General features: G+C 48.8%; 1 protein-coding gene across 1 annotated transcript; it reads left to right on the top strand.

Moving 5' to 3' along the window:
- The first annotated feature begins 13,826 nt into the window (after positions 1 to 13,826).
- LOC121437070 (melanoma-associated antigen 10-like) lies at positions 13,827 to 14,783 on the top strand. The gene has a single exon (XM_041636923.1). It carries the CDS (start codon positions 13,827 to 13,829, stop codon positions 14,781 to 14,783), a length of 957 nt encoding a protein of 318 aa, XP_041492857.1.
- Positions 14,784 to 15,012: the final 229 nt, after the last annotated feature.

The raw sequence follows: 15,012 nt of genomic DNA, 5'->3' as shown, positions 1-15,012 counted from the left end.
TTATGTTTTCCAATTTTGTGGAGTACAGATTTTTGAAATATGGCCTGATGATTATCTGGATTTCCTCCATGTCTGTTGTTATGTCCCCCTTTTCATTTCTGATTTTGCTAATTTGGATATTCTCTCTCTGCCTTTTGGTTAGTTTGGATAAAGGTTTGTCTATTTTGTTTATTTTCTTGAAGAACCAACTCATTGTCTCATTGCTTCTTTGTATTGTTTACTTTGTTTCTATTTTGTTGATTTCAGCTTTCAATTTGATTGTTTCCTGTTGTCTAGTCCTCCTGGGTGAGTTTGCTTCTTTTTGTCCTAGAGCTTTCAGGTGTTCTGTTAACTCACTAAAGTGGAAATTTTTAAGCTTCTTTATATAGGCATTTAGTGCTATGAACTTTGCTTTTTACACTGCTTTCTTTGTGTCCCATAAATTTGGGGTATGTTGTGTGGTCATTTTATTGAATTTTAGGAAGTCTTTAATTTCTTTCTTTCTTTCTTTCTTTCTTTCTTTCTTCATTGATGCATTGGTGGTTCAGGTGAGCGTTGTTTAATCTCCATGTGTTTGTGGGCTTTCTGAAATTAGTGTTGCTGTTGAATTCTAACTTTAAGCCATGGTGATTGATAAGATACCTGAGGTTATTCCAATTTTTTGTATCTGTTGAGGTCTGCTTTGTTACCAAGTATGTGGTCAATTTTTGAGAAGGTTCTATGAGGTTTTGAGAAGAAGGTATATTCTTTTATGTTTGGCCGGAATGTTTTGTAGATGTTATTAAGTCCATTTGAGTCATAACATTTGGTGGTTCCCTTATTTCTCTGTTATTTTTCTGTCTTGGCAGAACTGACCAGTAGTGAGAGTAGAGTGTTGAAGTCTTCCACTATTAGTGTGTGGGGTTTAATCTGCGATTTAAGCCTTAGTAATATTTCTTTTACATATGAGAGTGCCCTTGGATATGGGGCATAAATGTTCAGAATTGAGATTTCCTTTTGATGGATTTTTCCAGAGACAAATATAAAATGTTCTTCCTTAACTGTTTTGATTGATTTTAGCTTGAAATTTATTTTGTTGGACATTAGGATAATTACACCAGCTTATTTCTTAGGTCCATTCAATTGGAAATTTTTCCCAACCCTTTACTCTGAGGTGATGTCTGTCTTTGAGGTTGAGGTGTGTTTCTTGTATGCAGCAGAAGGATAGATTCTGTTTTCTTATCAAATTCGATAGCCTGTGTCTTTTTATAGGTGAGTTGACTCCATTTATATTAAGGGATATTAATGATCAGTAATTGCTATCTTCTGTTAATTTAGTTTTCATTGTTGGTGATGTTATCATGTGTTTTCCCCTTCTTTGGGATTTGCTGCTGTGAGATCATCTATTGTCTGTGTTTTTGTGGATGTAGCTGACTTCCTTGGGTTGGAGTTTTCTTTCTAGTACTTTGTGTAGGGCTGGGTTTATGGCTAGGAATTGGTTAAATCTGGTTCTGTCATGGAATATCTTGTTTGTCCTTCTATGGTGATTGAAAGTTTTGCTGGGTATAGTAGTCTCAGCTGGCATCCGTGGTCTCTTCATGTCTGCAGAAGGCTTTACCAGGACCTTCTGGCTTCCATCGTTTCTATTGAAAAGTGACATGTAATTCTAATAGGTCTGTCTTTATATGTTACTTGGCCTTTTTCCTTTGCAGCTCTTAATATTCTTTCTTTATTCTGTATGTTTATGTGATGAGGAGACTTTTTTTTTGATCCAGTCTATTCGGTGTTCTGTAAGCTTCTTGTATCTTCATAGGCATATCTTTCTTTAGTTGGGAAAGTTTTCTTCTGTGATTTTGTTAAATATATTATCTGTGCTTTTGAGTTGGACTTCTCCTTCTTCTATGCCCATTATTTTTAGGTTTGGTCTTTTCATGGTGTCCCATATTTTCTGGATATTTTGTGTTAAGCATTTGTTATATTTAATGTTTTCTTTGACTCGTGTGTCTGTTTCCTCTATTGTATTGTCAGCACTTGAGATTCTCTCTTCCATCTCTTGTATTCTGCTGTTTATGCTTGCATTTGTGGTTCCTGATCATTTACTCATGTTTTCCATTTCTAAAACTCCCTTGGTTTATGTTTTCTTTATTGTCTCTATTTTGGTTTTCAGGTCTTGAATTGTTTTTTTTTTCACCTGTTTGATTGATTTTTCTTGATTTTCTTTAAGGGATTTGTTGATTTCTTCCAATTTTTTTGCTTGTCTGTTCCTCCACTTCTTTGAGGGAATTTTTCATTTCCTCTTTAAGGGCCTCAAGTGTTTTCCTAAAGTTGTTTTTTAGGTAGTTTTCCCCTGCTTCATCTGTGTTGAGATGTTCAAGTCTTGCTGTTGTAGGGTCACTAGTGTTTACTGCTGTTGTGTTACTCCTTGTGGTGTTGAGTGTGTTCTTACCTTGTCTACCCATCTTTTGCTCCAATTGGTGCAGCTGGGGCTGTGTCACCGGTGGTCACTTCTCAAGGTGATGTGGGTCTGCTTGCACTGACTCTGGTGGAGGTGGGGCAGGTGGGCAGGCCTTCCTTGACTTCTGGCTAAGGCCCCCAATTTATTTTTTTTTATTGAGACAAGGTCTCACTATGTAGCCCTAGCCAGAAACTCACTATGTAAATCAGGTTGGCCTTGAACTCATACACCTGTTTCTGCCTCCCCAGTGCTGGGATTAAAGCCGTACACCACCATCCCTGGTTGTTTGAAGCCTTCTTTTAAAAATCCAACAGATGGAGTCCATTACCGAATACTATACCCATTCAAAATGCAGAATTGTGGAGCCCATTCTCACTGGATATAGCTACAAAACACTCCTGCACCTAAGGTGCAGGAAGAAGGGGAAGAAAGATTGTGAGCCAGAGTATTGAGAATCTTGCTGTGAGATAGTGTTTCCTAGGAATTGTTGACCGGGTTTCTGTCCTCCCATCAGGTCCCACAGCCATTTAGCCCCAAAGAAATCACACAGAGGTCTATATTAATGATAAACTGATTGGCCCATTAACTCAGGCTTCTTATTAACTCTTATAACTTACATTAGCCCATTATTCTAGTATATGTTAGCCACATGACTTGGTACCTTTTTCAGCGGGGTAGGTCACATACATATCTTCCTTCTTCTATATCTGGACAGGACTCCAGAGGGAGTTCCCCTCTTCCCAAAATTCTCCTGTTCTCATTGACCCGCCTGTACTTCCTGTTTGGTTGTCCTGCTTATACTTCCTGCCTGGCTACTGGCCAAGCAGCGTTTATTTAAAACATAATTGACAGAGTATAGACAATTGTCCCGCACCAAGGAATGTCTGAAGTTACACCCACAAAGTCTCACCAACATGGCTGCCCAAACATGAACAGAACAAGGGCGACAACACTAGCCATGCTAACATAGATGGGGGAAATCCCAGGAGGCCTGAATCCTACACAAAGAACTACAGGACACTAAGGAACACAGAAGGTGGGAGAAATAATCTTCCCCAGGGAATAGCACACCAACTGGTTATCCAGTACCATATGGTCAGCTCCCCCAAACATAGATACAAGTAATATACAGAGTGGGCAGGCTATATTTAGGGATACACATGTAACAGGAATTAATTAAAAAAAATCCAAGAATTTAAAAGAAAGCAAGAAGGGGTATATGGGAGGGTTTGGAGGAGGAAAGGAAAGGGAAAATGATATAATTATATTATAATCTCAAAAAAACCTCAGGTAGTGGTCTTGTTACGTTGCCCAGGATGCTCTGAAACTCCAGGGCTCATGCCTATTTCCTGTCCCAGCTTCCCAAACTGAGGCTATAGTCACATGCCATCAAACTGAACTTTTCGATATTTTACTTTCTTGCTTGAAAAAGTGTCATATTCCAAAACAATCCATTTTTACAATCTAGTGTAGAGTCACACCTTAGACTGTACAGAATTTCCCCTTGGTTAGTATTTCCTGTTTAGTTTACAAAGAATCTTTTAAAAGAGTGTATTTTCCAAAATCATTCACAATTGAACTTTATTTACTATGCAGTCCCTGGAGTAGCCAAATTCATAAAAACAGAATGAAGGATGGATGACAGGGCCCAGAGAGGAGAGAACAGCATGTGGTTTGTGATTCATGGGACCAGAGTCTCACTTTGCAAAATGCCAATGTTCAGGTGCTAGATGGTGATGTTTCATGACTGTGTGGTTATATGTGATACCACAGAACTATAAAGTTAGAAATGTTTAACATGGTGAACTTTATGTAGTGTTCAATTGATCACAGTTAGTATTAAAACAGCTTAAGAGAATTCTCCATTATACTGCCAACTGCATCTCAGCCTAGTTAGTGTTTCTCTTGCTGTCATAAAACACAGCATTAAAGCAAGTTGGGGAGGAAAGGGTTTATTTGCTTATACAACCACCTCACAGTCCATCATTGAGGGAAGTCAGGGCAGGAATTTTAATAGAACCCTGCAGGCAGGAACTAAAGCAGAAACCTTGGAGGAACACTGCTTACTGCCTTGTTCCCCATGGCTTGCTCAGCCTTCTTTCTTAAATCATATTTTATTACTTTGTGTAGGTGCAGATACTGGAGGACAACTCGTGTGAGTCAGCACTCTCTTTCCACTATGTGGTCCTAGCTATTCAACTCAGGTTGTCAGGCTTGGCAGCAAGTGCCTCTACCAGCTGAGTCATCTCCCTGGACCCTCATCTTGATTTCTTATACTACTCAGAACCACCTGCCCATGGTGGAATTTCTCACAGTGGCCTGGGCTCTCCCACATCAATCAGTAATCAAGAAAACGCCCCACAGACTAGTGGGGCATTTTCTCGGTTGAGGTTCCCTCTTTTCAGATGACCCTAGCTTGCACCAAGTTGACAAAAACTAAACTGTACACAACCCATGATGAATGTGAAATAAGGCAAGGGAAAAATTACTCTTTTAAGTGCGAAGGGTACTGCTAATTCTTGCCTGTGAGAACCTGAGCAAAAAGAAATATTCTAGTTAGCACTGAGGCCTCTGATAGGGCTATGTTAGTGCTGCATGGCTGTTTACTCCAGGATTTCCCTTATAGCTTATTTACATAGTACAAGAACAGATTCAAGCCCAGTGAGTCCATGAGGGTCGCTGAGAATATTTAAAGTCATTGCTGGTGATCTTCTGCTTGCTAATGCCTAGACTGTTTGCTTTGTGGGCTTTTTCCCCCTTTGTGCAAATGCAGCTCTTTTACTTTTGTTCTCACTGTTGATGTTTGAATACACGCAGTCTCCAAGATGCCAGCTAGCCCCGGAAACCCAAGGATCTGTGGCTTCCTCGATTCTCGGGCGCCCTCTTCTGGTCGCAGCAGGGCCTGGGCTTCCAAACCCACTTTCGTTTTCCTAGTTTTTGCTCCTCTGGCCTTAGTGGCTAGGGCCTTGAGAGTGGACCCGCACATCTGCATGCAGGTGTTTTCAAGCGCAGCTGGGTATTGTTCTGCTAAATTGGATCCGGGTTGGTATGTCCTGGAGATCGCTGAGACCCTTAGCATCTTCTGGTTGCCTTGCCACACCTTGGTGACCTGAATTGGTTGGGGTTTGTTTTGTTTTGTTTGGTTTTTTGGTGTCCTAAACTCTGCATCCTTATCTGCAGTTTGTCAGTTGTCTGCATTCTAGGTTCTTGAAAATTGTAGATTGTACTGTGCTTGGAGAGAGAATCATTTTTCTCTTTGTGCGTGCGCGTGTTTGTGTGTGTGTGTGTGTGTGTGTGTGTGTGTGTGTGTGTTTAAATGCTTTTAGAATTGAAACACTAAGATTTTTGTTGCATTCCTGCTCTTTCCTGAATCCAGGAATCTCATTGCTTTTTTAATTTAAAAATTAAAAGAAACCAAGAGTCACTTTCAATCCCAGCACTTAGGAGGCAGAGGTAGGTGGGATCTCTGAGTTCAGCATCAGTGTGGTCTACACAGTGAGTTCCAGGACAGCCAGGGCTATACAGAGAAACACTGCTTCAAATGATTAATTGAAAAGGACATAGGAGAGCGCTAGAGGGATGGGGCAGTGGGTAAAGTACTTGCTGTGTAAGTATGATTCCCTGAGTTTGGATTCAGAGTGCTGGGCATGCATGTAACTCCCAATGAAAAGAGAGCTCCAGGTTCAGTGAGAGGCTCTGCCTTCAAAAAGAAAAGGGCAGAGGGGCTGAAGAGATGGCTTAGTGGTTAAGAGAACTGGCTACTTTTTCACAGGACATGATTTTGATCTTACAACCCTCTATAACACTGATTGTGTAGTAATAAGGGCGGCGGGGCTGCGTCCCCAGCACCCCAGCCGCCCGCACGGCTAGCTTTACCCGAAATAACAACACACAAACTGTATTCATTTAAACACTGCTTGGCCCTTTAGCTCTAGCCCTTACTGGCTAATTCTGATATCCCGATCAACCCATCTCTAATAATCTGTGAGAAATGGTCTTACCGGGAAGATTCTAGCCTAGTCCATCCTGGGTCGGAGCTTCATTGCGTGTGTCTGCCCGGGAGCCGGGAGCATGGCGTCTCTCTCTCTGAGGTGTCTACTCCCGAGAGTAGAGCTGTGGAGTCTGACCTCACTTCCTCTTCCTCCCAGCGCCCTGTTCTGTTTTCTCCTCCCCCCTATCTTCTAACCAATAAAATGGGCCAAGGCAGTTCCTTTATTAGCCAATGACCTTCCTCCATCATGATTGTTGTCCTTGTCTGACCTCTGCTAGACACACACATGGTGCACAGACATACATGTAGGCAAAACTAATAATACAAACAGTTTTTAAAAAGTTGGAGGGTGATAATGATACCTAAATTCAATCTGGCTTCCACAGCACATGTGCATGTAAGCATACCCAAACACACAGCCAGCTATATTACTTCCCATCTCCATCTCCTATGACTTGGATTAAAGGTGTGAGCAACCACCACTTGGCTGTTTCTCTTTTAGAATGATTCAATCTTGTGGATCCCAGGGTGGCCTAGAACACACAGAGATCAACAAGCCTCTGTTTCCTGGAATTAAAGGTGGGCTAGAACAATCCCCAGAAAGGGGAGAGACGGGTCAAAAGGACAGGGCTCCAGGCACTGGGCCCCGTTCTGAGCAGCTGCTAATGAAATGTGTGAGACAGTAGCCTGTGATGAAGAAATGCTCATAGTACTGACCAGAAGCGTGGAGGCAGGTGGTCCTCCACCAAAAGGGGGTGACTTGTGAGGATGAGAACTCTGTAGATTTGGTCTCTATATTCTCATCCGTGTCCTCAGGGAGCTGGAGCTATTTTGTGAGGTACCTGGAAGTTGGGGGTCACCTCATTGCAATAGCCAGACTGGAGTCTCCCCTCCACCTTTCACCATGTACAGTCTGGTTAGGGGTGGGGACCACTTTGTGAGCTTTCAGAAAGAGAGATAGCCATGCCACACTTTCAGAGTGGAGGTGAGCACTTTAGGAGGCAAGAAATGGGCCCATTGAGGAGAAGCGGGTCCCTACTGAGGCAGCCCTTGCCGGTGGACGGCATAGACACAAGCAGGGCCCACATGAGCAAACAGGAACCATCTGGTTCCATGACTGCTCTGCCCACGCTCCACCTTCTGGAAGGCACTCACTGAGGGAATGAGGGTCACTTAAATTGCAGGGTGCAAGTAGGACCTGAGTGGACCATGGAAGGCCAGCTGTGGTCAGTGGGTCCCCAGGAGCCTAGTGAAGTCAGTGTGGTGTGTGCAGCCCCAAAAAGGGTTGTCCTGTGGAAACTAGCCTCTTCCCCTCCCCATGGACCATCAACCTTCTCTCTCATGGCCTACTTCTGAGGTCCCAGAGATGTGGAGACAAAAAGCTTATTGGGGAATATGGACATGGGGTCTCAAAAGCCCAGCTGCATGGATGTGGGGTCTGAGAAGCACGTCTGAATGGACATGGGATCTGAGAATCCCAGCTGAATGGACATTGGGTCGCAAAAGGCCAGTTGAATGGACTTGGGGTCTGAGAAGCCCAGCTGAATGGACGTGGGGTCCTAGAAGCCCAGCGGAATGGACATGAGGTCTGAGAAGCCGAGCTGAATTGACGTGAGGTCTGAGAAGCCCAGCTCAATGGACCTGGGGTCTCAGAAGCCCCAGCTGAATGGACGTGGGGTTTGAGAAGCCCAGCTGAATGGACGTGGGGTCCCAGAAGCTCAGCTGAATGGACGTGGGTGTCAGAAGCCCAGCTGAATGGACATGGGGTCTCAGAAGCCCAGCTGAATGGACGTGGGGTCTGAGAAGCCCAGCTGAATGGACCTGGAGTCTCAGGGGCCCCAGCTGAATGGACGTGGGGTCTCAGAAGCCCAGCTGTATGGATCTGGGTCCCAGAAGCACAGCTGAATGGACATGGGGTCCGAGAACCCCAGCTGTATGTACGTGGGGTGTCAAGCCCAGCTGAATAAACTTGGGGTCCGAGAAACCCAGCTGAATGGACGTGGGGTCTCAGAAACCCAGCTGAATGGACGTGGGGCCCCAGAAACCGAGATGAATTGACGTGAGGTCTGAGAAGCCCAGATAATGGACCTGGGGTCCCAGAATCCCAGCTGAATGGACATGGTGTCTGAGAAGCCCAGCTGAATGGACATGGGGTCTCAGAAGCCCAGCTGAATGGACATGGGGTCTCAGAAGCCCAGCTGAATGGACGTGGGGTCGGAGAAGCCCAGCTGAATGGACGTGGGTCTAGAAGCGTAGCTGAATGGACATGGTGTCTGAGAAGCCCAGATAATGGACCTGGGGTCCCAGAAGCCCAGCAGAATGGACGTGGGGTCCCAGAAGCCCCGCTGAATGGACATGGGATCTCAGAGCCAGGCTGAATGTAAGTGGGGTCCCAGAAGCCCAGCTGAATGGACGTGGGGTCCCAGAAGCCCAGCTGAGAGATCCTGGGGTCTCAAAAGCCCCAGCTGAATGGACGTGGGGCCTCAGAAGCCGAGCTGAATGGACTTGGGGTCCCAGAACACCAGCTGAATGGACGTGGGGTCCGAGAAGCCCAGGTGAATGGAAGTGGGGCCCCAGAACCCCAGCTGAATGCACGTGGGGTCCGAAGAGCCAAGCTGAATGTACGTGGGGTCTGAGAAGCCCAGCTGAATGTACGTGGGTTCGGAGAAACCCAGTTGAATTGACATGGGATCCCAGAAGCCCAGCTGAATGGACGTGGAGTTCCAGAAGTCCAGGTGAATGGACGTGAGGTCTGAAAACCCCAGCTGAATGCCCGTGGGGTCCCAGAAGCCCAGCTGAATTGACATGGCATTCAGAAGCCCAGCTGAATGCCCGTGGGGTCCCAGAAGCCCAGCTGAATTGACCTGGCATTCAGAAGCCCAGCTGAATGCCCGTGGGGTCCCAGAAGCCCAGCTGAATTGACGTGGCATTCAGAAGCCCAGCTCAATGGACCTGGGGTCTCAGATGCTCAGCTGAATGGACGTGGGGTGTCAAGCCCAGCGGAATGGACTTGGGGTTCGGAATCCCAGCGGAATGGACGTGGGGTCCCAGAAGCCCTTCTGAATGGACGTGAGGTCTGAGAACCCCAGCTGAATGGACATGGGGGTCTCAGAAGCCCCAGCTGAATGGACGTGGGGTCTCAGAGGACCTGCTGAATGGACCTGGGGTCCCAGAAGCCCAGCTGAATGGACGTGGGGTCTCAGAAGCCCAGCTGAATGGACGTGGGGTCTGAGATGCCCAGCTGAATGGACGTGGGGTCTCAGTAGCCCAGCTGAATGGACGTGGGGTCCAAGAAGCCCAGCTGAATGGATGTGGGGTCTCAGAAACCCAGCTGAATGGATGTGGGGTCTCAGAAACCCAGCTGAATGGACGTGGTGTCCGAGAAGCCCAGCTGAATGGACTTGATGTCCGAGAAGCCCAGCTGAATGGACGTTGGGTCTGAGAAGCCCAGCTGAATAGACGTGAGGTCTCAGAAGCCCAGCTGAATGGACGTGGGGTCTGAGAAGCCCAGCTGAATGGACTTGGGGTCCCAGAAGACCGGCTGAATGGACGTGGGTGTCAGAAGCCCGGCTGAATGGACGTGGAGTCTCCAAAGCCCAGCTGAATGGACGTGGGGTCTCAGAAGCCCAGCTGAATGAACCTGGGGTCTCTGAAGCCCAGCTGAATGCACGTGAGGTTGGAGAAGCTCAGCTGAATTTATGTGGGATCCCAGAAGCCCAGCTGAATGGACGTGGGCTCCCAGAAGCCCAGCTGAATGGACGTGAGGTCTGAGAAACCTATCTGAATGGACCTTGGGTCCCAGAAGCCCAGCTGAATGGACGTTATGTCCGAGAAGCCCTGCTGAATGGACGTGTGGTCCGATAAGCACAGCTGAATGGACGTCGGGTCCGATAAGCCCCGCTGAATGTACGTGGGTCCCCAGAAGCCCAGCTGAATTGACGTGAGGTTTGAGAAGCCCAGCTCAATGGACGTGGGGTCTCAGAAGGCCCAGGCGAATGTACGTGGGTTCTCAAGCTCAGCTTAATGGACTTGGGGTCCAAGAAGCCCAGCTGAATTGACGTGGGTTCTCAGAAGCCCAGCTGAATGGACGTGGGGTCTCAGGAGCCCAGCTGAATGGACGTGGGGTCTGAGATGCCCAGCTTAATGGACGTGGGGTCCCAGAAGCCACATCTAAAGCACACAGGCCTAGACCAAACAGTCTCGACTGTATGTGTTCACAGTCCTCCATCCAAGTTGAGAGCGACTGTGGGAAGAAGCCTCCTCAAGCTTCGGCAGCATCCACATCCGGGGACCTGGTGGGACTCCGAGCCATTTTGTGAGGCTCCAGAAGGACCCAGCCAGGGTCGTCCTTCTATATCCGGGGACTTGGAAGGGCTCGGAGCCATCTTTCTTTGGGACCAGAAGGGTGTCGGCCACATCGCGCTCCAGGTATCCAGGCATTGAGGGTCTCACAGGCATTTTCTGAGGGCCCTGAAGGGTGTGAGGGATGGACGAGGCGCCTCTGGCATCAGGCAATGGGGCTTTGGAGCCATTTTCCTAAGGGCCTAGAAGGTTGAAGGATGAAGGACAAAGCGGGCTCCTTCTATCCGGGCCTGAGGGGCTTGGAGCCATTTTGTGAGGTTCCCGGGAGGGAGACCATCAGGCTGGGCTTCCTACATCCGGGGACCTAGCAGGGCTCGGAGTCATTTTGTGAGGTTCCCAGGAGGGAGACCATCAGGCTGGGCTTCCTACATCCGGGGACCTAGCAGGGCTCGGAGTCATTTTGTGAGGTTCCCGGGAGGGAGACCATCAGGCTGGGCTTCCTACATCCGGGGATTGGGGCTTGGAGTCATTTTGTGAGGTTCCCGGGAGGGAGACCATCATGCTGGTCTTCCTACATCTGGGGCCTGGGGGCCTCGGATTCATTTTGTGAGGTTCCCGGGAGGGAGACCATCAGGCTGGGCTTCCTACGTCTGGGGCCTTGGGGGCTTGGAGTCATTTTGTGAGGTTCCCAGGAGGGAGACCATCAGGCTGGGCTTCCTACATCCGGGGCCTGGGGGGCTTGGAGACATTTTGTGAGGTTTCCAGGAGGGAGACCGTCAGGCATCTCGTGCCACATTGGGCACCTTGGGCGCTAAAGTCCTATTCTGTGGTGCCTGGGAGTTGGTCAGAGGGCTCTTCCTGCTCCCTGGAATTGGGAGCCTGGAGCCGTTTTCTGACCTGACTAGAAGGGTGACGGCCATGCCGCATTGTTGCTGTGTTGACCAGGCTGGCCTCGAAGTCAGTGAGGTCTGCTTGCCTCAGCCTCGCTAGTGTCGAGATAAAAGGCTTGTGCCACCACCTCCGCTCCTCTCAAAGGAGTGACTTTTAAGAGGTCCGGTTAACCTGACACTGGCTTTGCATTCAGCATGTCTGTGGGACCCTACTGGACTGAAGAAATGCACTCTGCCTAGAAGGTACCCAGATGGTATTTCCACTGTGGTGCACCTGGAGGAATTAACCTGTTTCCCCCTCCTTCCTCCTTGTATGCGCTGTGCCGTTCCTTCTACTGCACTCTGTGAAGGAGGAGGGGGATTTATCCTAGGATAAGGCCTTAGAGATGTAGTGGGAAGGATCCAGGGCCATCAAGGAGGAAACAGTCAGACCTCTGATATAAGACATATAAAAGCAGCCCTTGCTGTCAGCACAGACTAGCTATGGTGTCGACTGTGGAACGCAGGTGTCACCTCTGACTTGGGGTTGAGGGGATGAGGTGGACGCTCACAAGTGGCTTGGACCTGAAAGATGGATCTGAGAGTCAGGAAGGGCGTTGTGAGGAACAAGGAGGAAGGAAACTTCAGAATGTGTGAGAAAATGCAGGGCCTGCCCCCTTTGTCCGTCTTGAGCAGTCGGGGCCCTGGCATATCCAGAGTCGAGACAAATTCACATCTGTGTCCTTTCTCAAGGCTGTGAGCCTTTTCAGCGTCGGGGACCACCACAGCCCAGAGGGGAGCAGGCCTGATCGCCAGAGGTGATATCCATTTTCCATCAGGACTCCAGGTGAGCTGTCACGGTCGGAAATGAACATGCAAAGAGGGCCCTGTTCCCCAAACAAGAAGACTTCATAAAGCATGGGCACCCCTCATCTCATGCGGGGGGGGGGAGAGGGGGGATGGGTGGGAGGGTGCGAGTGGGGTCTTCTGTGCCTGGCTTCCTTGGACTGCATGACTTGGGTTGAGAATTCTACCGGGAATGATGGTTTTGTTCCTAGGGTTGATATCAGATCAGCAGTGGCAGCCACGTCTGGAGAGCAGCGGGATTCTGCAGAGTGTGGGCCTCCCCTGAGGACTGAATCTGAAGGAAAGAGCCAGAGGACCTCATTGGCTGGGTATGACCCGGATTCGATGCCCAGGGGCACCAAGGGTTTGCATACTTCAGCGCGCTAGAGTCCTTGTAGAGATGGGAGCCCTGTAGAGATGAGCCCTGAACACATGGCCATCATGGCTGTTCCCCCACAGGAGTTGATGAGCTGTGCCACCAGCTCTTTTCTCCTGAGAGGATGGTTATAGGGCCGCCAGGTATGGAACTTCACCGGAGCAGGAGACCTTGTCTGAGCCGAGTTCTTGGTTAAGTCAGCCCCTGGGAAGTTCCAGGAAAGGATCCCAGGAGGCAAGTGAAGGAGACAGTGGTCCCTCCAAGGACTTCCCTGAAGCCCTGTCTCACAGACAGTCCTGGGAGGGGCTGCAGGGCTGAGTCTTCTGCCCTGGTTCCAGGGAATAGTCTAAGGGAGCTGAGGTGCCTGCTAAGAGCACCTTGGCCTGGGTCATCAGAGGGAGGTTCGGGTCTGTGAGGAATCATGGTGAGAGTTGAAAGAGTCCCATCAGCCAAAGATAGAGAGGACTGCCTACCTACCTGCCTTCCTGATGGCTGTGGGAAAATGGAGACTTTCTTCCCCTCTCCCATTCTTCTTTCTTTCTTATAGGCATTGTCTCTTGCCTTAAAGACGTGGGACCCAGGGGTCACAGGGAAGCTCCTGGAACAAGCCATTGGTATAGGTGAGAATCGGGCTGGTAGACTGTTCTAGACCAAATGACTCACACTGAATCAACCTAGCTCTTTTAGCTCTCTTAACTTCTGCCCCCACGAACAGGTGTCAGGAGGTCTAAGGTGTCCTCACTGCCTTCTGTTCCTCTCAGAGACACAGAGACTTGTTTTGAGACTTTACACGAGAAGAAGCACACACCTGGGGAGCTTCCAGCCTCTCAGAGGCACAAGCAGTACCAGAGTACTTTGGCCATAAGTGCACTCCCCAGGCAAAATCCTGTGACAGGTGCTTTTTGAGAGTTGCCCAGGGAATAACTGTCAGAGTCCTCTCATCCTCTCCCTTCCTCCCCCAGGTCTGTGAGTCTTCATCTCTGTGAACCGCACCTGCCTGTCCTGCCTGTGTTCCCAAGAGAACTCAGCATGGATCCTACCGAGACCAGCCAGGGCCTCCACATCCCTGACAGCGCTCAGTCCCAAAGGGAGGCAAGGGGTCTGGTGGGAGCCCAGGTCCCCATATCTGAGGCAGGGGAGGAGTCCACTGCCACTACCTCAGGGGGTGTGTCCATTGGAGGAATGCTGAGTTCTCCCCACAGTGCTCAGAGAGCCTCTTCTCCCACCGCCATGGGCTTCATTGCAGTGGCACCGTCTGCTCAGGCCTCTGGCAATCAAGCTAGCCATGTCGCTAACCCCGAGCCTCCACTGCAGAATGGGCTCAATAGCAAGAGTGTGGATTTGGTTCTCTTCCTACTCCTCAAGTACAGGAGGAAGGAGATAACGACTAGGGCAGAAATTCTGCACATGGTCATCGGAGATCATGAGGCACACTATTCCGTGATCTTTACGAAGGCCGCTGACTGCATGCGGCTGATGTTTGGCCTTGAGATAATAGAAAATAACCCCCTTGGGAACCCCCTTGTCCACTCCTACTCTCTTGTCCATGCTCTTGGGATCACCTATGATGGGATGCAGCATGGTTTCCCAGGCATACCCAAGACAGGCCTGGTAATAGTCATACTGTGCATCATCTTCATAGAGGACGACTGTGTCAGTGAGGAGGTGTTGTGGCGTATATTGAATAGGATGGGGCTCTATGCTGGGAGGGATCATTTCTTGTGCGGGGAGCCCAGGAGACTCATCACTGAACATTTTGTGCAGGAAGGGTATCTGGAGTACAGGCCGGTGCCAGATAGTGATCCTCTCAGCCATGAGTTCCTGTGGGGCCCGAGAGCCCATGCTGAAACCACCAAGGTGGAAGTCTTCAAGTTTTTTGCCAGAGTTGTTAAGCAGGATCCCATATCGTACGTTTTCCCTATGCAGAGAGATGAGATTGAGAGGTCTGAGGCCGCGATCCCCCAAACAGTGGCACTCTTGCCCTGACCAGCACACATTCTAGTGCACTGGCAATTTCCAACCAACATCAGGTTGGGCGGAGTCACATCTAAGAGCTGTAACCTCATTGAAGTGCAGGTCGGAGGAGGTGGGAACCTTTTCTTCTTGTTGTTCTGACTGGGTGATTTGGGCATTCTTGGTATTTCAAAATGTTGCTACTTTTACTGCAAGGTTCATTAGGTGGAGATGTTTTCATTTTACAAATGGAATTAGGAAA

Source organism: Microtus oregoni, unplaced genomic scaffold (genome assembly GCF_018167655.1).
Source record: "Microtus oregoni isolate MIOR12 unplaced genomic scaffold, Mior012 000050F_ref0000143, whole genome shotgun sequence".
Taxonomy (NCBI): Eukaryota; Metazoa; Chordata; class Mammalia; order Rodentia; family Cricetidae; genus Microtus; species Microtus oregoni.
This window is presented reverse-complemented; position numbering and strand designations above follow the sequence as displayed.

Coding starts and splice junctions, on each gene's coding strand:
- LOC121437070 (XM_041636923.1), top strand. CDS start 13,827: ATGGATCCTACCGAGACCAGCCAGGGCCTCCACATCCCTGACAGCGCT.